The sequence below is a fragment of the Ammodytes marinus genome, assembly GCF_949987685.1.
Source record: "Ammodytes marinus genome assembly, chromosome: 11".
Lineage (NCBI taxonomy): Eukaryota > Metazoa > Chordata > Actinopteri > Uranoscopiformes > Ammodytidae > Ammodytes > Ammodytes marinus.
The window spans coordinates 11,366,498-11,390,322 of record NC_137215.1 but is presented as its reverse complement, the minus strand read 5'-3'; the positions used below and the strand labels follow the sequence as shown (position 1 = coordinate 11,390,322).

The 23,825-nt window shown below is 41.7% G+C and overlaps 2 protein-coding genes across 2 annotated transcripts in view; one reads left to right on the top strand and one right to left on the bottom strand.

Moving 5' to 3' along the window:
- Nucleotides 1–18,614, top strand: part of sdccag8 (SHH signaling and ciliogenesis regulator sdccag8) — a 42,008-nt gene extending 23,394 nt beyond the window's left edge. Inside the window, exons 15-18 of the mRNA XM_080036290.1 lie at nucleotides 2,807–2,915; nucleotides 4,952–5,083; nucleotides 17,493–17,619; nucleotides 17,851–18,614. Coding sequence (XP_079892416.1) covers nucleotides 2,807–2,915; nucleotides 4,952–5,083; nucleotides 17,493–17,619; nucleotides 17,851–17,889 — 407 coding nt within the window. The 3' untranslated portion in view covers nucleotides 17,890–18,614. The remainder of the gene's footprint in view (nucleotides 1–2,806; nucleotides 2,916–4,951; nucleotides 5,084–17,492; nucleotides 17,620–17,850) is intronic.
- Nucleotides 18,615–20,310: 1,696 nt separating this feature from the next.
- The window catches only part of akt3a (v-akt murine thymoma viral oncogene homolog 3a), a 43,269-nt gene continuing 39,754 nt past the window's right edge, over nucleotides 20,311–23,825 (bottom strand). Inside the window, exons 12-13 of the mRNA XM_080037061.1 lie at nucleotides 23,611–23,713; nucleotides 20,311–22,838 (exon numbers count right to left, since the gene is read on the bottom strand). Of these exons, the coding sequence (XP_079893187.1) occupies nucleotides 22,753–22,838; nucleotides 23,611–23,713 (189 nt within the window). The 3' untranslated portion in view covers nucleotides 20,311–22,752. The remainder of the gene's footprint in view (nucleotides 22,839–23,610; nucleotides 23,714–23,825) is intronic.

Genomic DNA, 23,825 nt, shown 5'->3' with positions numbered 1-23,825 from the left:
CACAAGTGAATCTCCGTACTTCAGAGTGGCTCCAGGCCTGTGTCTGGTGGCTCTAAACTGAGACCAGAACAGAACAAAGCACAGAAAACACAGAGGAGTTAATCAGGGTCATACAGTCTTTTCCTCAAGGACATCTCAGCAGGGTTGGAACTCTGCTTGAACCAAGAGTTGAACTCGCGTGTTCCAGTTGAAGGATGGTTTTAGTTCGTACTGTGCACTTCCACCTCGCCCCCTACCAACACAGAACAGCCAGAGTGGGAGGGGACGGACGGCAACACAAACCATTTGATCTGAACAAGACTGAGCTGCAGTGACCTCAGAAGGGCAGAACAGAGCAAAAAGAGCACAACAGAAGCCATGAGAGAGGAAGAGAGAATAGCAGGGCAGAGCAGGGAGAGACCCAGCTCAGAAGGCCCTGTCTGTCTGTCTGCACTGCAGAGCTGCTGCTGCTAGCACATCTGTTGCACCATCTGGATCCCCCCCCCTCACACCCACCACCCAGCCTCAGCCTCTCTCTCTCCCTCCCTCCCTTCTCCTCTCTTTTTATTTACCTGTGGTTCCCTTCAACAACCGGGGAGCCTGCTGGTACGCACAACAAAGATGGAGGGAATAGAGTGAGAGAGGGAGGGAAAGTGGGGAGTAAACAAAGGGTTTGTTTCTGGCGCGTGTCGGCAGCACACATGTTGTCTAAAGAGAGCTGACATCAGAGCACAGCAGGAAACTGTGGATGGGGAGGGGATGGAGGGGTGGACGTCCTTTTAGTCGCTCGCATCACTTCCTCTCCCCGTGCAACCCAACAGACGAGCTGGATAATTAGCTTTCTTGCTCTCCAAATCCCGCCTCTCTGTCCATCCGTTTGTCCTTCCATCCATACGTCCCCCCTCTCCCTACTTCTTCTCCGCTCCCTCCCTCCCACCTATTTTTTTTTATTTTTTTATTTTTTTTTCATGTTTCTTTTTTGAGTCAATGCGTACAGAGCAGCCGCTAGATGATATCAGATATTTGTGTCTCTCCGTCCCTCCCTCCCTGCCACGCTCCTTCTCTCTATCCCTCCCTCCCCTTATTTTTTTCTCTGTTTGTTTTCCAGTGCCAGTTCTGCTGTGTTTCTGTGTCCCAGGGTTCTTTTTGGCCTACGCATGGCCAGACGCATTCAAAGCCTGTTCAGCTAATTAGCATTCTTCATGCAACTTTTCCAGCACTGACCAAAACTTTGTGGAGTGTTAAGTGTGTGCGCTCTGTCTGTGAGTTTGTGTAGTTTTAGTTTCATGCTCCGTAGCATCCAATTTCTGCCCTCTATGCATTATCTAAAGGCAGCGATCTAGGGGACGGAGACTAGAATGGAAAAAGATTAGGAGTAAGTAACACACATTAAAGACACAAAGTGCAGCTTGTATAAAGTGCATACTATTATCTTCCAAGGTAAGAATAAAACATCCTCCTTTTTATATTCGAACAGCATTTCTGTAGTGCATAAAGAGAGAGAAATGAGTGGAGTCAAATTTCAACCTCCAGGTAAATTATGCTTCTTCATACTTCTTCAACCCCCATTAGCCATTATCATCTGCTGTATGCAAAACTAAACTCTTCATAAGTCTGAGCTACTTTTCAAAGACTGCGTGTTTTTTTTTTGGTTTCGGTCGACTGTAGCAGAATGCAGGAGCAGGTGGATCATCCTCACCATCCAAACGGCAGCCATTGTTATTTTTTTAAAAGAGCAGACATATGTTGGAGAGCTGAACGTGGTTCATTTCAAAGGAATGATGAAAGCCCAGTGTTGGATTGTTCAGAAAGAGGCCCCCCATGAGCGGATGAGGACATGGCAGAAAGGGTGGGAAAGGAGAAAGAAAGCGCTTTCAAACAATTTCTGATTTTACTCTTCTCTCACACATTCTCTATTCTCTGTACTTCTGTTTTTCTGCTCTGTACATCTCCGCCTATTGTTTGAACAGTTTTGATTTTAATCTGAATGTCGACTAAAGCATTTTTTTGGGAATGTTTTCAAAGACACTGGTATCTTGCTTTTGTTTCTGTTATTGCATCGTTCAGCTCTGTCTGTAATGAAGATGTTTTCCTCTGTTGTGTGAGGTTGTTTGGTTGGCCTACTTTTAGAAATGTATTATGTCTTAATAGAACTAACCATTATTTCGTACTTTGAACCACAATCAATTGGAATGAAAGACTATTTGATTTACTTCTCCTAAATTGTAACTTTAATTTAATTAAATCCTGACAACAATACAAAATCTATATAATACACACCAAATCACTAAGGATCTTTCAAATCCCAGTCAGTTTCAGCATTCGCATTGCAACAAAGAAACTCATTCTGGCACCTTACTCCTTTTCCCTTTGTGAGCTTACAAAACAGCCTCCAATATTTTCTGTCCCACTACTTTGTAGTTTATCTGGATAGATTTTATTGTGCCTGTGTAAAGTCATAAACTTTATAAAATCTTGTTCTTCGATGTATGTGCACAGGTACTGGAAATTAGGATGATGAGTTTTTGACAGTTAACATCTAATTTGACATTGAGTGTTTTCCATTATTCTAGGAAGTGGTGACACCCACTAACTTGGCTCAGTTTTATATTCATAGAGAAATAGATGTATAGTGTGCTAGATAAAGTACATTATTAAAATGATACGTGTAAACTGTGTCTTTATGCTACAACTCAAAATGACACAGATGCTCATCGTAGCAGGTATTGAATCTCTTCTCAGTGTCTGTGCAGTGAGGATCTCTCGACAGCTACTGAAAGTGCACACAATCAGAGTAACAACCAACTGTCCCCATGATCTTTTGCAGTGGGAGAGTTGGACGGTCTGCTGAGCTCCCAGAATTCCCTGATCAGGAAGCTGACGGAAGAGTGCTGCACGCTGGGAGTCAAACTGGAAGAGCTGACAGGAAACAGCAGGTTTGTCTTTCCTCTTGCACTCAATTAGGCTTTATTTTCTTTCACTTGTCGATTGTTTGCTTTCTAACTGAGCGGTTTACACACTAACGCAATAGTTCATCTGTTTTACCCAGGAAAACATTTTATGTGTTGAGTTAAAATGTGCTTTTCTCAGCCTCTTCTTTTTCAAATATAAATGTACTCTCAGTTGTTTATTCCCTCTGTCCGTTGGACATCCATGTCATTATTTGACAGTGCATCATCTATCCAGGTTGTTTGGACAGAGCACGTCAACATACTACATACTGCTTCACAGTCTGACCTGTTTTCTTGTTAACCTGATGCTACAGTAGTCACAGCAGGCTTGCACAGCTCTCCATCTGGGCCGCCTGTGTGTGTGTTTCAGTGTGTGTGTGTGTGACAGTGACCCTGGGCCCAGTGTCCTGTCAGCTGTTGGAGCTGTGCTGCACATTAGTCACATGACAGCCTCCAATCTGGCCCTGCCAGACCGCACTGGCCTCACCAGCCACAGGACACATCAACACAATACACACTCCTAAATACCCTGTGTATTTTTCTTTAGAGATAAACATCAAATATCTAATACACATACATGTGCACAGTAATAACCACCTTGAATGTGTTTGCTATGGATAGGATGAACCTTATATCTGCTATATGTGTATGTGTGTTCTGTTGTTTAGCAGCAGTGTGTGTGGTTTGTGCCTTGGGCTGTTTGAGCTCCTGGAGTCCAAGCCCAGTGTAGCGGTTAAAGTCCTGCTGGACAGCCTCAGTCAGGCTAAGTGAGGTTGTACTGAGACACAAGCAGAAAGAAGAACAAGGAAACTCTTTGACAAATAGTTTTCAGTTTGTCTGACTCTGCGTCTTCTGAAGCTTACTCCTACTGATCAGACAGTCTAATGATGTGCAGCAGTCAATGGGGTTCATTAAAGGCCTACTTCACCGGTTTGAATATGAAGGTGAATTGAATTCTGAGATCCTATGTAGTATAAATGTGCAAAAAAAATTAAAATCGGTTCATCCTAGCCTGAGAAAAGGCAGAAAGAGTGTTTTTTTTAACCCTATATTTCTCCTTCTCGTGACATCACAGAAAGAGAAATATAGGGTTAAAAAAAACTTACTTGTAAATATTACTGTGATGTCACAGTAAAAGACATCACAGTAATATTTACAAAGTAAGTTTTTTTTTTTAACCCTATATTTCTCTTTCTGTGATGTCACGAGAAGGCCTTCTCGTGACATCACAGATGTCACGAGAAGGCCTTTTCTCAGGCTAGGATGAACCGATTTCAATTTTTTTCGCACATTTATACTACATAGGATCTCAGAATTCAATACACCTTCATATTCAAACCGGTGAAGTAGGCCTTTAAGTCACAAACTACATAACTATGACCTTTCCTTGTAAGCCTCTTTCTCATTTCCTGTCTGGTTATACAGTATATTGTCACTTTAGAATACATAATACATATTAAAAAAAACAAGTGAATCTGTTTGTTGCAATTGTTCACTGTTCCGTATTTAAAGAAAAAATGCTACTCATCATTATATGATGTATATCAAAGTCCCTGGATCTGAAGACTTAAGATGGAACGTGGGCTCCTTTTTTAAAAAGCGGCTCAAGACCCACCTGTTCAGACCAACCTTTGTTGAGTTTTATTTTAGATTTATTTATTTATTTAATATTTTGAGAGTCTCTCTATTTAATGTCTTTAATTTGTCTTATTTAGTGAATGATTTCTTAAAATATTTTGTATAAATAATGGTTACTTTCAGTGCTCCTACATCATTTTTAAAATAAAATTATTTCAACCGTTAAATCTGTAGTGTGTGTGTGTGTGTGTGTGTGTGTGTGTGTGTGTGTGTGTGTGTGTGTGTGTGTGTGTGTGTGTGTGTGTGTGTGTGTGTGTGTGTGTGTGTGTGTGTGTGTGTGTGTGTGTGTGTGTGTGTGTGTGTGTGTGTGTGTGTGTGTGTGTGTGTGTGCGTGCGTGTGCGTGTGCGTGCATGCGTGTGTGTGTGTGCGTGTGTGTGTGCAGAAGTGAGATGGAGCAGCTGGCCCTGGAGAAGCAGCACCTGGAGGAGACAGTAAAGAGTCTGAGAGCTCGCTGCTCCGACATGGAGGAACAGTGTGTCCAGCACGGCCGCATGCACCAACGCATGAAGGACAGGTACGCAAAGATACACTCACAGCTGCACACTCCATATATTCACCTTTATCAAATGTTTTTGAGTTATTTGGTCCATCTTAAGGAGATGTTTGTATTGTTTACTTTTATTAGATATATATTATGATTTTTTGGTTCCTCAGTCAAGAAGGTTAGGTTCTAGTAATGTTTGAGCCCACTCAGAACTACTACACTTAATTTAATGAAAAACTGGCACCAATACCTTAAGATTATGTATCCTGAGTGTATTTTCAGGCATGAATCAATAAGGTGATTTTTTTATATTTTTAAATAATAACAGCAGCCTTGCTGGAGATTGCTCACAAAGTACGTTTTATTTTTTTATTATTTTTATCTTTTCTATTGCTTCAGCAGGCCTTCTTAAAGAGAAGGCCTGCTGTCTGTGCAGTGACATAAAGCAGTTTTCACATCAAACTATTCTGTTATTTAAAGTTTCTGTAGCTAGATCCAAACTCTTTGGATTTTGGACTGTTGAATGGACAAGACAAGCAATGTTAATGATGCCAACTTGGGCTTTGCAAAGTTCTGATGTTCTTTTTGTATTTTATGGACCAAACGATGAATTGATTAGTCAGAAAAATAATCATCAGATTAATCGACAATGAAGATGTGTGTGTGTGTGTGTGTGTGTGTGTGTGTGTGTGTGTGTGTGTATGTGCCCAAAGTGGGGGTCTCTCTTCCCTCACTAAGTGTGGAGCCCAGTTGGTGAGTGTCTCCACAGGGCGCCTGGCATACAGCCTGGCTCTGCCAATGTGGGTGAGGGTGTGTGGGTGTTGTTTCCCCACTCTGCAGCACCCTCCCTCCCTCCCTCCCCTCCCAACTCCACCTTCCTCTTACACAAAAAAACACACACACACACACACACACACACACACACACACACACACACACACACACACACACACACACACACACACACACACACACACACACACACACACACACACACACACACACACACACACACTCTCTCTCTCTCTCTCGCACCCTGTTCTCCTGCTCCATCACTGACACTACATATTGTCTACCACCCACCGGTGTTAACCTGTCGACAGTCAGACGGTGCCAAAAAAAAATACAAAGTTTACCAAGTCACAGCTGTCTCCTGCTTGTGTGTGACTCTTTCTGTGTGTTTCCTAGAAAGAAAAAACAATTTTAAGTTGTCAGGAAGAAGTGTGAAGTATGAATATTCTGTATGTTTCCACGCATATGTTGTGGTGGTATTTTTATGTGTGTGTGTGTGTAGGGGTTCGCTATTGCATGTTCTCAGGAGGTTTAGCAGAGTCGGAATCTGGCTGCCAAAAGTGGATTGGCTGGGAAGTTGGCACCTAACTTCTCTCCTCTCCCAAATGAACCACGATAATCACTCTTGGCATTTATTGAGTTTTATTTTCTGCTTTTGACACTTACTTGGTTGATGAATCCTCCTGATATTTAAAAAAAAAAAAAACTCTGGAGTCTGAGTTCTACATGAGGTCACTTTTTGTGAGTACTAAGCCGCTTGACCACATTTTTGCATTCTGATCTTAACTTCTTTTTTCGAGATAATTCTTTTGGAAGAAAAAAAGCGTCTTTGTTTGGGAATGCATTTCTTAGTTTTGAGCAGTTAGTACATGTATTTTTGGCATTGTGTGTGTGATGTATTGTAAGTAGGCACAGTACAGAGATACAAGGAGGGCGAGAGAAGTATGACTCACGTTTACGATGATCCACATCGCAGCTGGTACTGGTTTTCTCAGTGTTTATTTTTGGTACTGAGCGTACTCTGGGGCCAGAACTTGAAAACTTGCCACCAATATATTCTTATAATTTTTTGTTATAGCTAAAACAAATATTAAAAAATGAGATCCATGATGTTTATGGGTGATTTAATGCAGCCTGTGATGTCTAAATAAGTCTCTAAACCTACGAACTGTAGACGTCCATTTAGTATGTCCACATGCATATTTTTTTTTATAAGCGCCACGTCAGTCTCTTATATTCTTCTGATCTCGCACTGAAATTCATGCATTTTTCCCAACAGTCTGTGTGTGTCTGCGTGCATACATCGGGTATATGTTAGTCGTTCCCTGCAGGCCCTGGGCGCTCATTGTGCGCCCTGCCGTGCCACTCGGGGGTTTACGGTGTACGTGTTAACAAGCTCAATGCGCTAGTGGCTTCTATATCCAGCGCCCCGCCCCTCCCCGACAGCCTCTCCATCAGCCTGCAATCTGTGCTGCGAAGAGCGGCAACAGCGCAACCACGCACAAAAAACATTTGGAAAATCAGCTTGATTTATTTTTACATGGACACGCTGATTGCCAAACTACACAGGGGTTTTAGCACACAATGTTTTGCTTCACCCACTTCATTATTTATTTCTCTATAGCTGTGTCTTTTTTTCTTTTCTTTTTTACAGGCCTGGAAAATGAAGGGATAGAATGAAGGGTGGAGAGATGAGCAGGAGAGCACAGAGTGAGGGAAGATGCAGAGCCAGTTACTGTAATTTGTTTAAAGATTATTATACATTTATTTTAATGAAATATTTCCAGATTATACGATAATTTTTTACTGTAAATATTTGCAGCATTCATTTCATTTGAACTCTTCAAACCCTCTGCGACTTTATTTCCCAGAATCTTAATTTGATTGCTGACATTTTATGTAATTCTCATGCAATTTTCTGGTGCTGAGGAAAAATGAACACATGATCACACTCTGTAAACTTGACAGTGGTTTACAATGATGATGGCTTGTTTCTCAGTGAGTGCAATTATGATTGTGAGACAGCTCAAATATCAGACTGTAGAATCAGCAACCAAATTACAAAGGCATACAGAAAAAATGCGGGGAATGGATGCGTGTAACTAAAGCAAATATCTTTTAGCACAACTAAAAAAAAAATTCTGTTACTTTTCAATGAATTTGAACTGGCCATCATGTGAATTTCTTTAAGCAGTTTCAATTTTTAATAGAATTCTGTCTAAATCAAAAACCTCATTGTCAATCAGTTAGGAGAGAGACAATAACGAGGTTAATGAAAGCCCTGGTGAAGAGACAACCTAGTGATAAATATTTTGAAAGCTTGTGAACAGCTCCTTTAAATATTTCCTGTTGAGGGTTTAGTTCATATGAGTAGAAAAAGATGTGAAACTGTCCATCACACTGATGTCTTCCTCACTGCCCTTCTCCTATTTTTCCACTTTCCTCCTTCTCCTTTCCTCCTCCACACCGCGTTCTGAACCAAACACCACACAACCTTTTATCGTCTCACAGCTGCTCGCAGGCTGTTTCACCAATTATCACTATGCATCTACACACTGAGGACACACACACACACACACACACACACACGCACACGCACACATACGCACGCATGCACAGACAAACATAACACCAACATTTGCTAAACCACACATAGTGACAGCAGAGTGTGGTTGTCAGCCATTAGTGTGGGTGTGCATGTACTGCTTGGTTGTGTGAGTGTTTATGTGAGCTTACAGCCCACTGTGCAACCCTTTAAGGAGAGCAGCAACATATACGCAGATGTGCCTGTAGATCCACAGGCTTCACTGGGCCATATGGCCTCCTCCAAGAAAGATGGTGCGTGCGTCTGGAGGAGAGCAGAGGAGGGAGGGAAGGATGGAGCGAAGGATGGCAGAGGGATGGAGGGCCATGTGTGGTATGAGCTGTGCAAGCAGTTGTTGAAGTATGTATGCCTGTGAGTGAGTGTGTGTGTGTGTGTGTGTTTGCACCAGAGGCTCCAGGAGATTGGTTAATGGAACAAATGGTCGTGGCGGGCTGGGGAAGAAGGAACAGGCTTGCTGCTACCGCGGGCGGACAGCAAGCCCCGGGCGAGGGCTGCTTCATCTGGGTTCCTGCCACACACACACACACACACACACACACACACACACACACACACACACACACACACACACACACACACACACACACACACACACACACACCCTCTGTCATACCCTCTGTCATACCCTCTTCTCACCCCCTTCCCCAAATACATAGTGTACTGCCATGCCCCAGAAGCAAAAGGACGCTCCATGCAAAACTTTTCATTTGCAAATTAAGTTGGCAGAGGCTGGGCAGAAGAAGCAAGACAGCTTTCATTTTTCTCTTGTGACTGTGTGTGTGTGTGTGTGTGTGTGTGTGTGTGTGTGTGTGTGTGTGTGCGTGTGCGTGTAATGATTTGCAACTGTGTGTGATGTGAGCGGTACCTAGAGATAGAGAGATACAGAGATGATTAAAATATGTGAAGAAATCAGGGATAGAGACAATAAAGAGGGCCCAGTGTGAGGTGCTGTGTTTACACTCTTACACATGATTTTTATCAGATTATCAGATTATTTTAACAGTACTCCCCCCATCCCCCCCCCAAACTTTTTTAAATCACACCTTTATTTATCGGCTGTTTTTGACATGAAAAAAAAAGATAAATAATGTGTTACAATGACTAATGCAAATTTCTGAGCAATTTGTCAAAATATATATACAGTATTTTATCCCACTGCTTTTAATATTATTGACTGGATGTACAATATATACATGGTTTTCACATCTGAACTGCGCTGAGGGACAGTTGAGTCCACTGTAGATTATTTCCGTTTCTCCGTCATGCTCCTGCTCTTTCCTCCGGATGGCGCTGTTCAGTCGTCCTCTCTTCTCCTTCATCCTCCTCTCCTCCTATTCTCATCCTGTCATCGTCTCTGTCTCTGCATTGCCCAGCTGGCTTCTGTAGCCGGGAGCAACTGCAGGGCGGCCTGCTGAAAGAGCATTGTCAAACGGTGGCTTTACAGCTCTATCACACACACACACACACACACACACACACACACACACACACACACAGATTTGCAGCTCAGATGTCGGGCTGTAGCCAGGGGCTTGCAAGCTGGAGCGTTAACTGTGCAAAGCGTCACATCCCCGGCCCCAGTCAGTGACACTCGCTAACACTACTTCATAAAACTACAACTAGAAAACTAGTGCAGAAACACCTTCCCCCCTCTTTGGAAATGTTAAAAGCAACAACCCGCGTAAACACTTTAATGCCTGGAAAGCAAACACAAGACTTTAAAAGAGTCAGCAGGCCTCACGGCAGCAAGCACTTTGGCTTTGAATAGATGATTATAACAGCCTGCAGCGGCACTGGAACCTCTGTTAATGCACTGATGAAATGAAAGCAGATATGACTTCTGTGCTCATCTATCATTTTTTTGAAGTCAATATGAATATTTCTCTCTTGCCAAGGACATTTTATTTGAGACTTTTTAGTTCAACCTGGCCTTGAACAGGTCTCGCCAGCCCAGAGACCAACTTTCATCATATTGTATACCACCTTCACACCTTTTCATTTTAATCTCTTTATTCCTTTCTCACTTTAATGTTAATATCCTTTCATTTAGACAGCTGAAAAGACAGATCTACATTTAGCTTGATGTTACAAAGCCAGTCTCTCTGTCCTCTGGATGAATGTAGACTTCTGTAATTACCACCAAATAAATAATAAGCAAGAGAAGATAGAAGTTGCCATTTTTAAAGAGCTTTAGGTCATGAGCTGCAAAGTGACATTTGTAATATTACAGGCCTAAAGAAATATCTTTCAGATATTTTGGAATATGCGCAAAGCTTTTTTCCATTATATTTAGTATGAAATCATCTTCAAACTATAATTAGTGAAATAGTTCAAAATGATACGATCATGCTTTAGAATTTTAAATGCTCCATAAAATATAAATCAACCACTGGAATTAAAATGTGATTACATTTTGAATTTGAATTTTCAACTACACTTTTTTAAACGCAGTTGAACACTTTGGAAAATGCAGCAGTAATGCATGTAAATGACAATATATCGGTAGTAAATGGGTGAAAACATAAGAAACATAACAAATGTTTTTTTTAATTCTTGCTTAATCAAATTGCCATTAAAATACGTTTCCTTCACATCAATCAGCATCAGCTTCAGACTTTAAATCTGTAAATAAATAAGTAAAGATTTTGGTGACACTGCTAACTGTATGGCTCTTTTCAAAACAAAAGCATTTAGCACCAAATGTCAAGCAGGAAGCATGGCACAAACACAAGAGCAACAAAATACAATGAATACAAACGGAAAAGACATTATTGAAACACAAACTATCAGTTCTTAGTTGGCAAAACAATTACATGAATTTCTCACCACAGATTTATTTGAAAATTGATCCATCAGTTGGAACGGCAAACACAGTGCCACACGTTAAATGGTTTGAAATGAGAGGATCCTGATCAAAACACAGTGTCAGCGATAGTGTTCCACTGTCAAATGTGCATGTTAGCAAGAGCAACAACTGGCATGACAGGTTGGTGGAGGGGATAGGGGCAAGGCTTGCGGGCGCACACACACACACACACACACACACACACACACACACACACACACACACACATTCTTGAGTGCAGTTTTGTGCCAGCCAAGATTTAGCTTGAGCGCTGAGGTGTGAGGGTGGTAATGGTGGGCCTGGGATTGGGCGAAATATGGTTTTGTGTGTGTGTGTGTGTGTCTGTGTGTGTGTGTGTGTGTGTGTGTGTGTGTGTGTGTGTGGCAGCTGCAGCCTTCATGCCCCTGGCTGTGTTGTTGTAACCAGGCAAGCCAAGGCTGTGTGCCTGGATTCTTTGCCCCCTAGGCCCCCTTCACACACACTCAGTTGAATTTAACAGTGCGTTGAAGTTAATATTTTTCAGTATCTTTTTACCTTTTAGGGTGACATTTACGCTTTTACCTGTTTTGCGAGTGTGTGTTTTTAATTACAACCCACATTTATCTTCACACTGAGATGTTCCTTCTTTCCTCGTCCTCAAAATTTTTTTACTCCATCCTTAATCTCATGAAGTCTCTCAGTGTAATCCACGCCGAGCAATTATTTTTGGAAATACACAGAGAACGTCATTTTTATAATGTATGCACTGTCCAATAAATATTTTCTTTCATGCCATGCTCCATGCACGGATTTGTTTAGTAATACAAACGCGCGCACACTCACACGGGGGCTGTTGAATGACAGGCCTGAACGGTGCTTCCAGATCTTATTTTTTTTCTTTTCTATTAGTGTCTCTCTGTTTCTCTAACATGACGTTAGCACTTTCCCTTTGGACCGTGCCTTTAGGACATATGCTCCCACCTGTAAATAAATATGCAAACACAGACGAAGACACACACACAGCAGAGTTTCGACACTAGCTGTGGGCTACGACTGATGTATACCGCAGAGAGGTAACTGTGTCTGCGTGTGTGTGTTGTAATTAATCTCTTTAGTAGCAGCAGTCAATAGAGAGTGCGCTGGTTCGAGGTGCAGATTGTGAGCAGAGTTTGATTATCGAGCTGTCAGGGGAAATTACTGCAAAACTGCCTCCCAGCAAAACTTGCTTTTATTATGCCTGTTGGAGAGAAAAAAATACACACTCACTTTCACCAGTGCTCTGTAAGCCATTTCAGGTATTTTTTCTCAAAGACAAATGAGGAATTGTTTAAGTGTAGGTGTTTATTTGTGGTGTGTGGGTTAATTGTGGGATCCAGCAGGTGGTGTCCTTTCACCAGGTCAGTGGCTCCCCTGCTGGAACCCCCATCACCACTACAAAGCTCCCATCAGTCCTCAGCCCAGGCCAGCAGCATGCGGCAGGGAGGGGACGGCTGGAGCATTGCACCTCTTTTGTTTTCCTCTTCCCTCTTTCACTCTGTCCTGCTCTTCACCCCTCACACCACAACCTGTCAGCCTTCATTTCTCAGCCTGCTGCAGATCCCCTTCACCTAAACAATCCGTTTATCTGTCTCGGCATCGCTCCATCCATGGATCCATCCAAGCTTCCTTCCTCCCTTCCTCACCACTTCCAGGCAGCGTGCAGAGGCGAGCCAGCCGGCTGTGTGTGTGTGTGTGTGTGTGTGTTAGTGCAGGGCAGTGCCCGAGCATTAAGCCGTATTAAGCCCTAATTAATGAGTGTGCCAGTCGATAGAGGCCAGTTATTGGATTTGCTGCTTTAGCTGCTGGATGGAGCGCTGCCTTAATCACACACACACACACACACACACACACACACACACACACACACACACACACACACACACACACACACACACACACACACACACACACACACACACACACACACACACACACACACACACACACACACACATCCCCCTATTCCCCCTCTGAGGAAGGGTATACAAGGTGAGACGAGGAGTGGATTAGAGAGAGTGTGTGCGTTGTATAACGAAGCCAGAAGTTGGCGGCTCTCTGGCCAGACAAACTGAGTGTGTGTGTGTATTTGTTTGATCCAGGGTTAAAGCTTCACTTGCTGCATTACATAAACCTTCAGCTTACAACCTGCAGCCGCTTTAAAGATCTCAGGCCACGACCTGACCAACTGATTTACTGGCTTCATGTTCAGCTCACAGACTGTCAGACTAATATGTGTGAAAGCTCTTGTGTTTGGACTTAAATTCTTGTTCTCATTTGCAGATTTTTTTTATTGATCAAAAATAATTTAATTGCGGCTGTGATTGGATAAGGGACTGGCAGTTCCTCAGCACGACTCCCGATTAGTTTGGTGGTGTGGAGCTAAAGGCATTCATCCGACACGCTCTCAACCCTTTCCTCATCAAACATTTACAACTTCAGAACAACAGGATCTGTTCCTGACCTTTAGGTCCACTGCTGATATCTCCTCCACTCGGCTGTGGGTGTATCTTGTGTCTTTGCTCACCACAGCAGAGTACTTTCTCTCTGTGTTTGTGTGTGTGTGTGTGTGTGTGTGTGTGTGTGTGTGTGTGTGTGTGTGTGTGTGTGTGTGTGTGTGTGTGTGTGTGTGTGTGTGTGTGTGTTTGAGACGTGGTGGTGGTCTGCTGTGTCGTGCTGTTAGGAGGGAGAGTGGGAGTAGAGGAGGGAAGGGAAGAGAAGAATTAGCTGTTTAGGACAGCTTGGCATCCGACTGTTGGGACACCATGGCAGGGAGTCATCCCCACTCGGGCCTCCAGGTCCGAGGTAAACCTCCCAGCTGGCCTTCAAGTCTGGATGGATGTTATAGCTGGGTAAGTGTTAGCAGGGACTGATGGTTGATGTAAAAGGATTCTAAGGAAGTTGACAATGATGATATTAATGGAGGTGGTGGAGTAGGAGGGGAGTTTGCGACAAAGAGGGGCTAGGCTAGGAGCGAGCTTAAACCCTGCAGTGGAAAGGGAGATGGTGCAGGGCAGAGTGAGGACAACATGGAGAGGGGTGGGGGGAGAGAGCAGGGAGCAGATTGTGGAGGGGAGTTGGGATGTTGGCCTCCCCCGTCTGTCACAGGCAGACAGCCACTACCACTGCCAACATGACCAGCAGGGCAGGGGCATCTGCCCCCCACCCCTCCAGCTACCTCTCTCTGCCCCTGGGCCACTACTCTGTTCATCATCCTCCTCCTCTTCTTTCTTACAGCCATCGTTCCTGTCTCGCTTGTCGTGGTCTGAACCTGTTCGAACAGTGACAGCCAAAGTGAAGAACTCAATGATATTTCATGTCGGTGCATAGTGAAGCGGTTTTCAAAGCTTTTTGGATTGTGATATTTTCTATCCAAGGACACTCATATGAGCTCTGAGCAGTTTAACCAAACATTGTCTTTTGAGGCCTTAAGACGCTAAACTCTCGTGTACTCATTCCTAACTTCATCTCACTAATCCTCAAACGGTTTTTGTGGCCCATATTGAGGGTCCCGATCCACAGGTTGGGAACCAATGACACTGTTATGATGCCACAATACAAGCATTTCATACTGAAGTAAAATTACAGAAGTGTTTTCAGCAAAATGTACTTAAAGTATGAATGAATGAATGAATATCTTGTCATTGTAACAGTTACAACGAAAATAAGTGCATGTAAAAGTACTGTATATGATACTATTAGATTGTTAATGCTGAATGGTCCACACATTTACTGTATTAGCTGCTCTAGGTTAATCTATATTAGGTCGTTAGGGTGTAAGCTGAGTGTGTGTGAGATGGAAATATGGATGACTGGTTGAGTATGCAAATGTGGATGCCATCGCTGAGCGTTTCCTCTGTCTCATTATCAGGGTGTGTGTGTGTGTGTGTGTGTGTGTGTGTGTGTGTGTGTGTGTGTGTGTGTGTGTGTGTGTGTGTGCGTGTGTGTGTGTGAGAATGGGTTCACCGCTGCACTAGGAGAGGGGATAACTGACAAACTGAATGGATGAAATAATGGTCTGCTGGTGGGAAATCTTTTAACAGACATTCCACCTCCACCCACAAACATTGTCAACACACAGAGCATTCATACAGCCTCAACCCCAGCTGGAAAACACCACCTCCCCACACACACACACACACACACACACACACACACACACACACACACACACACACACACACACACACACACACACGGTTTGTACTCCCAGTGTGCAGTGAAAGAGTTCACTGTGTGCAGCAGCGGCTCCGTCACAGCGGACACACTAATTGGGACGTCCCAGTAATGTTCATCACTTTGCTTCATAACTGCACTCACAACTTTCTCAGCGGACTGTTAACCTGCTCCTTTGTTCAGACGATATGGTGATGTAATACAACGATGAGCAGTTTGATCAATTGATTGACACCTCCATGTACAGTTCATGTACAGTTCATATCACATTTAATGATGGAAAGTAACAAAGTAAAAACACTCAAGTTCAGTGCTTGAATCCAATAGAGCTGTTAAGCGGAAGTGGCTTACTTCCGGGACATGGGACCTCTCGGCTCGAAAAATTACAACGGTAGTCAATGGAAAGAAATTTATTATTTTCTGGTCCCAGTCATGAAATGCCTTCGATTACACATATGTTTTGTATGGATTTAGTTGGTATTTTTTCGTGCAAAGAATGGAACAATTTAGCGAGTAGAAGCTGGATACGGTCAGGTTTTGTGCAGAGCGCTTTTGTGGACTACAGCTCTTCGCTGCTCTTGACACTTATGATATACGTCACCACCACTCGCACCCGCTTAGCTCAGAAACATGGCTGTGTCTTTAATGCACTTTACCGCCTTCTTTCAATGACAAGACAAAAGTCTTCAGCGTGGCGAAAACCACTACACAAGTGGACATGTGGAGAGTTTCAATTTCTCGAGTGGGGAGATTGTTGGCGTTGTCCACGCCAGCCATTAGCATTAGCATTAGCACTGTCAGTCGAGAAGTGGAGGGAATGTGTTGAGGTGACGTCACAGAGGCGACAAGACTTGTAGTTGTTCTCGTAACATTTTTTCAAAAGCCGTTAGACGAATAATCATACAAAATACCGTCAAACTCTTCACATGAAAAATTATCATTTAGACCCATACAAAACATATATGTAATCCAAGGCATTTAATGACTGGGACCAGAAAATAGTAGATTACTTTCCATAGACTCCCATTAATTTTTTTTCAGCCGAGAGGTCCCATGCCCCGTAATTCCGCCACTTCCGCTTAACAGCTCTATTATGAGGTACTTCAACTCATTCCTTTTACACATTTATCAGCTGGGGCTATTTTTGAAATTGAGATTTTACATTAAAAGCTCATAAAACACAAGAAAAAACTTCCTCATCCTACCAAAGAGAAAGAAAATATCCAACCTTTCAAAGAAACGCAACATAAGAGAATAAAAAAAAAAATATATATCACTAAGTATTAATGTAGCAGAACTATTGATGTATTTCAAACCAGGACATCTACAATAGTATGTGTTGATGTACTCAGTTGAACACTCTGATAAATTATTATACATTACTATATTAGTTTACCCCAGTACGACGTACCTATAATAAACAAGTGCACTTCTGCTTTTCAGTAGAGACGCATTAATCCAACTTTAACTGATTTTAAAAGAAGAATTAAAATAACAAAAACTGAATAAATTATCTGATTATTCTATCTGGAAACCAATTCTTTATTCAAAAAGTATAAATAAGAGCTAACATGCACTGACGCCTTAAGATGTTCAAGGAGTAAACTGATGGTTTTGGGCTGTGGAAATTGAAACGGACAGTTTCGAGACTATTTATTGAGGAAAAATCATCTGCAGGTTGATCCTTTAATGAAAGTTAGTCACAGCCCTAATCAGATGCATTGATTAGCGTCAGCAGCACTGTCCCATATTGATTCAGAGCATCACTACCTTTTCAGCTCCTCGTCTTCACTCTTAATAAACAAACAAACACTGCCGTCACACTCATGTAAACAGTGTTGTCGCTCCATCAACACAAAGTCCAGTGATATGAAAAGAGCTCTTTGTGGAACCAGCACTCTTCCAATATTTACATTAACATGATTTGGTTTTTATATCAGCCAGGAGGGTTCTTTCCTCTCACACAGTTGCAGTCAATATTTTGTGTGTGTGTGTGTGTTTTGCAGACTGCAGCAGTTGGACCGTCACTGTCAGAGCAGCGCGCAGCAGGTGTGTGAGCTGCTGGCCAAACAGAACCAGATGATGCAGGAGAGAAACACACTCAGTGAGGAGATGCAGGGCCTACACATGGAGGTACACACACACACACACATACACACACATTTGCATGACTCACTGTTGTGTTACTTCATGAATTAGTGAGGGTGGATTTTCCCTCCATGACCAAGTGATTCTGTCCACTTCTGAAATTGGTGAAAAACAAAGTCGTCTGTCGGTTTTCTGCTCTGATTTATCGTCAAATATGTCGGTCTTACGTTTAGATATTGGTTTTATTAAATGTTGTTTGCATCTGTGTCTTTCTAGCTCCCGAACACAAGACGAGTTGATGCTCTGTCCTCATGAGACCGTCCTGCTGGTGTCCCTTACTTTTTTTTTGTCAACAGGAGATTTCTCACTGTGAAAACATCCAAGCTAACTGAAACAGTTTTTTACAGAGACTTAAAATGAGGTTTACATTTTATATTTTTCCATTTAGAAATAGGAAGTAACTAGGAAGGTACTGGTGTATAGGACATCTTTTAAAACATTGTTTGTCATTTTATATATTTTTTTACTGTTTAAAAGTCGAGCTTCAGGGACTAAATACTCATTTAACTAAACATTTATTGTTTTTCTAAAACAAATTATGTTTGTACGTTTGTGTAATTTTTTTACGAATATTTCTGGTTTAATTTTTAACATCTGATAGTTCAGAAGAGAATACATCTGTACCCACAAAGCAAACAAGTGGAGGCCACCGCAGCAGATTGACATAGTGCTTTATTGAAGCTGTCTGTAAGAAGGAAAATAATGTGCATCCCTATCATATACATTTTATGTGTAAAAATACTAAGGATGTACAGTGTAAAAAAAACAGCTTCATGTTGATGGTAATTTGTTGTTTTCACATCCTCGCGGCCTCACTGGCCAGCAGCAGCACTGCATCCTAACAGCATGAGGGACAGAAAAAGGCTGTTTGATGGATCTGCTGGGTTTCCCCCCAGTGTCTCTGCTCCACTGACAGGTGGTAGAGCAGAGACCACGTCACTGTAACAGGGAAACAGCTGGCAGCTGTCCAGGGAAGTGTCACACACCTGTAAAGCTACAGTAGATAGACGTAGACATGAAATGAAAACTCAATTACACTTTGTAATATTTGTACATGTTTGCCGTTTTTTGTTTGCTGTTTATAAATAAATGCATCTCATGCTTGTTCATGTTAATAATCACAATGAAGGAACACTGGAGAGACTACATGGGAGGAATTCTGACGCAGACATGAGGTCTAATACTTTCAGAAATCCTTCCAAAACGCCGGAGCCGTTAACTTATTATCTGTGTTGAACGCCAGGCTGAGAGCAGGCGAGATCAACAAAGGGCAGCCGAGGTCTTTGACAGGATTTTACATATTATTCAAATACGATTGGAGTCAGATCTGTTGTGTGACAGATGTACAGTACAAACAGCAGCAGCTTTAAGAGTGAACACTGCCAGTGCATTGTCACATATCTCACATACTGTCGATTCACACTAGTATAAGCTGTGAGGAGGCTTAAACTGAACGGCAGCGTCCAGTTTAAAACCGGTTTGGTGAAAATTAAATTACAGAGGCGAACCCACAATTGATCATAACCTCTGAGGGAAACCCCACAATGAAGAAGATGACTACTAAGCTGACAGTAGTTGGAAACTTTAATTTAATTCCTTTCTCTTTTTTAATATCTATCCGCCATTGTTGCTGCCAGTACATAAAGTTGAGTCTTAAGAGGACTGAAAAAGGGAAAACTTTTCAAAACAAGAGGAGAAGGAGACTGTGACATCAGTGGATTTTACTTAATGATGACTGACCAATTTACTAAAAATGTAACCAAGTGGGATTCACAGCCCACTCTGCATTGACTCCTCTCTGGCATGTGGGATGTACTCACCCGGGTCTTGCCAACACTAACATAAGAGCAACATCAAATCTATCGGCTGTATGTGGAGGGGAGATGTGGTTTACAAAATACTCAAATTCTTTTTAAAAAAGCTTAAAAAATCTTCCTTTAAAGCAGGGCTGAATCGGATTCCCTCCGAAACGTTTAAAAAGTGATGGATGTGAAAGTGCTGTGGTCAAAGCTACAAAGCGGTATTTGATGAACTCTGGTATCTAATGATTTTTTTGGCGGCAAGCGTGCGCATACAGCTAGAACTCCTCAGTCGCTCGCAGACCTGGGTCAAATCAAAGCTGAAATCCTTCCAAATACTTTGGAGCGTTTGCTTGAGCCTGTCCGAGGGTGCCACTGCCAGCTGGGTGGCATTGGGCTGCTTAGGGCTCTGCCAGACAAGCTCAATCGATCACAGCACAGTATTCTTCATAAGAGTTGCTTTTGACTCAGGGACTGATATTGCGGACAGAGGAGGACTACAGCATGCAGGCCAGCGCCATCCTTTTATACTTTCTGCCATAAAGCGCCTTTGCTAGCTAGAAAGCAATTTAATGGATGTGCAAGAGTAAAGCATATGGACTCAGGAGCGGTGGAAAAAACAGGTGTTTCATAAGAAAAATCAGTAAAGAAAAAAAAGAGGCATTTATTTTTAGAACAAAGTCTGATGACTTAAACTGCAGAGTGAAAACACGTCTAATACCCCGTTTACTGCTAAACTCCAAAACAAAATGACATCAAATAAATTAAATAGAAACTAAATTCAAGTTATCCATCATTGATAATAACGAAAAACATTTAAATAAATATAGTGGAGTAGCCTACAGTTTTCTATGCCTAATGAGTGCACATCCCCTGGTGCTCTCTTTGAACTTTAATCTGTCATCCAGATATTCATAGTGGTGTCTTCTACATGAGAATATTTTTTTTTTTTTTTTATATATATATTTCCTCACATCTGGTGATTTTGAGCTAAACCATAAGGCTTACTTTTTTTTGAAGACAGAAATTGAGGGGGATTTTTTAAACTTAGTTGGTCAGACTGGAAGACATGACATACACAAATGAATAAAGTCCAGACTAGAGAGATGACAGCACACGTAGAATAAAGGTAAATTTAGCGTGGCCAAAATGCTCGTCCTCATTTAAAATTCATAGAACTGACAGGAAAACAATAACCTACATTAAAAATTCTCCTCTACTCTGTCTCAACACATTGCATCTTTTCCATTCTTACCGCTTTACATTCAGACTTCTGTGCTGCACTTATTTTTCTTTCTCCTCAACTTCCACTTCGCCTATCTCCCTTTAACTTTCTCCCCATTCTCGGCCTTCACAAACAAGAGGACAGTATCCAGCTGAGACGAGCATCATACTGAATTCAGATACATTTAAATATATGATTAATTAAATACATTTGCAGGTCCCAAACTTTTTTTTTTTACAATCTTCCTCAAGCTCTTCGTTAACCATCACATGTCTTTAAAGTGTTCTGTCACCTCTCGGCCGTCACATTTTGGTCACAAAACAACACAAAAAAACATTGAAATAAACAATGGAGCAGGAAGGCTTTCTGCTTTTCGCTCCTACATTCTTTAGCCATTTTTGTTTTTCTTGAGGTGCCTTTTTCTTCCTCTCAGCCCTAAGAAATACATTTTTTGTTTTGTTTTCTAGAATAATGTAATAACAATAGAAAAAGTTAAATATAAAACCGATGAGTAGAACAATAAATAGAACTTATACATATTAGAGCCAATGCTGTGATCAATGGTGTAATCCCATATAACTCTTTGATGTGTACCTCGTCACGGAACATAATGTCTCTTATTAAACTTCCTTTATAACAATCTAAGGAAACAGGAAATCTCCTCAATACCTCATCATTTATCACATTATAAATATGTCCTATCATTCTCAGAGATTTTTTCAACTCTACTGTCTTTCTCTCTTCTCATTTTTTACTCTGTGGAGAAAATGTCCCTGCTACAGTTTCCCTTACCTGCATGGAGACATAGAAGTACAGCCATGTGGTGTCCCATAGCCATGACAACAGCATGTCACAGTAAAGCTTTTCGTCATCCACACAAAGTACCGTTTTGTTTTCCCTTTTTGGATAGAAGAGGGACTTGGAGTTGATAAATATAATGGAGCCAGGGAAACAATCAAACAGACTGTTTTTCACTGTCGTTTTCACCCCTGTAGTGACTGATATATATAGCAACTACACCTTGCACTGCATTTTGGGTAACGTAGTAAAGCTCAAGTTTGGAGAGCTTCAGCCTTCTGAACTGCTGTGCTTTGAGGTGCCTTCTTGAACACAAACCCATAATAGTACATCGCACACTCTTTCTCTCCCTCTCTCACACACTCATACACACTCAGACATGACATCCAATCATCAAATTAACTTACAGTAGCAGTACAATAGGGGAAGCAGTAGCAACACTTGTTGGGAAGCTGTACAAGCATAGATGTTAATACATGTGGTCGATGTGTTTGCTGGCGCCTGTCTAATGATCAGCAGCTAGAAGTGTAGCACCGGGTTTTAGTAGTAGGAGTAGTACCTGTAGTAGATGTGGTTGTATTTGAAATATAGCAGCAACAACATTAATGAATTGCACTGAGCAAAACCTGAGTCAAATCCTGCTTGACAACATGAGGTGTGGAGGATTCTACTCACTGATGATGACGACTGCTTCCTCAATCAACCCCAGAATTATAAATGTGAGAATTTTTCAAATTCTTTGAGTCTGAGTAACTGACTGTTCTTTTAAAAAGCCTGAGATACAACCGGTAACGGCAGCCTTGGGTTTGAATGATTTCAAAAGTTGTTATCTCCAGTCATATACAGACAAAGAAGCCACAAAATACGTCTCCTTCAGAAAATGCATCAGCTGTTTTGTCTAACTGGATCAGAAGTGGTTTAGCCTTCAGTGAGATTGGTAGGATAGACACATGTCAAAGCACAGCAGGCCACCGGTGATGCTCCTGTCATTAAAGGGACATTACATAGTAACTGATCACATCACAGTTCGGATCACCAAGGGTTTGCAGTGCAGGATTAGAAAGTAAACTCTTCTTTTACCTGGAAGAATTTTTTTTTTGAGAAAAGAGATTCATAATAAAACAAATAAAAATTAAAAAAATAAATTAAAAGAAGCTGACTGTAGAGTTGAAAAAAAGGAATAAGTCCTTCAAGTCAGGGTCTTTCTGGGTCAGTCCAAAGCTGTGTGTGGGTCTTCCTGTCCCACACTGATGACCTCAGAGATCAGCTGTGATGATGTCGCCATTGATGGACAGTTCATTCGCGTCCACTGGCCGAGTAGGAGAACTGAGGGAAGTGCGGCCTTCTCTCGTTGTCCAGACAATCCATCCCGTCTTCGTCAACTACAGAAAAATGTGGATTGAGAGGAAACTAATGACTTGACTAGTTACCACTCATTTTTATTTTAATATACAATACATAAAATCAAATAGGAAACGGATGAGTTGCTAGGTTGATTTTTCTGATATCAGGATATCATTGAAAATTACACATCATTGAAGTTATGGTACATTATCAGACTGAATATATTTCAACAGAGCACAATTCAATCAGCGAGAGTGTCTTTGATGTGGCATTTCGCTGCCAACTAACTGATGTGCGACCTACAAAACAAGTGGAACCACACATTAGCTCGGAGAAAAACACATCGGTTCCTCTCATGCATAATTCAGTGCCGATCGTTTTGAAAATGACGTGTTTATTTAAAAAAGAAAGAGAAAAGCCTGTGAATAGCTTTATTCAATAGACACTTGAATAAAGAGACAACAGCAACAACTTTTTGAGCAATTTGTTCCCTGGGTTAATTCAAGACATGTCACCTGAAGAAAGAGCACTGATACATTGTCTATTATTAAAGTGACAATTCATTTAGATTTTTAAAGAGGACAGATTTGATCCTATGCAGAAATCATTTTGAGCACTACAGCTCAAATCTAATATTTCTATATCCCTCTCTCCACTGACCATATTTACAGATACGTAATAATTGAAAGTGAGATGTTTAAATGTTTTGCCTGTACATGTGTGGGATAGAGAGAGAGAGAGAGAGAGAGAGAGAGAGAGAGAGAGAGAGAGAGAGAGAGAGAGAGAGAGAGAGACAGAAAAGAGACTCACATTTCTCTGGTGGAGTGATTGTGATGGTCTGGGCCGTGAACTCCTCGTCAAAGTATCTGGTGTCCGTCTCTGACGTCACCTGAGGCCTGAAGGGAGGCACCAGCTGAGGTAAAAAGAAAAACACAGAAAAGGAGAATAATTCAAAGTAGGGAAGGAAAGAGAAAAAAGAAAAGTTGAGAAGAGAAGAAAGGAGGGAATATGAGATGAGAGAAGGT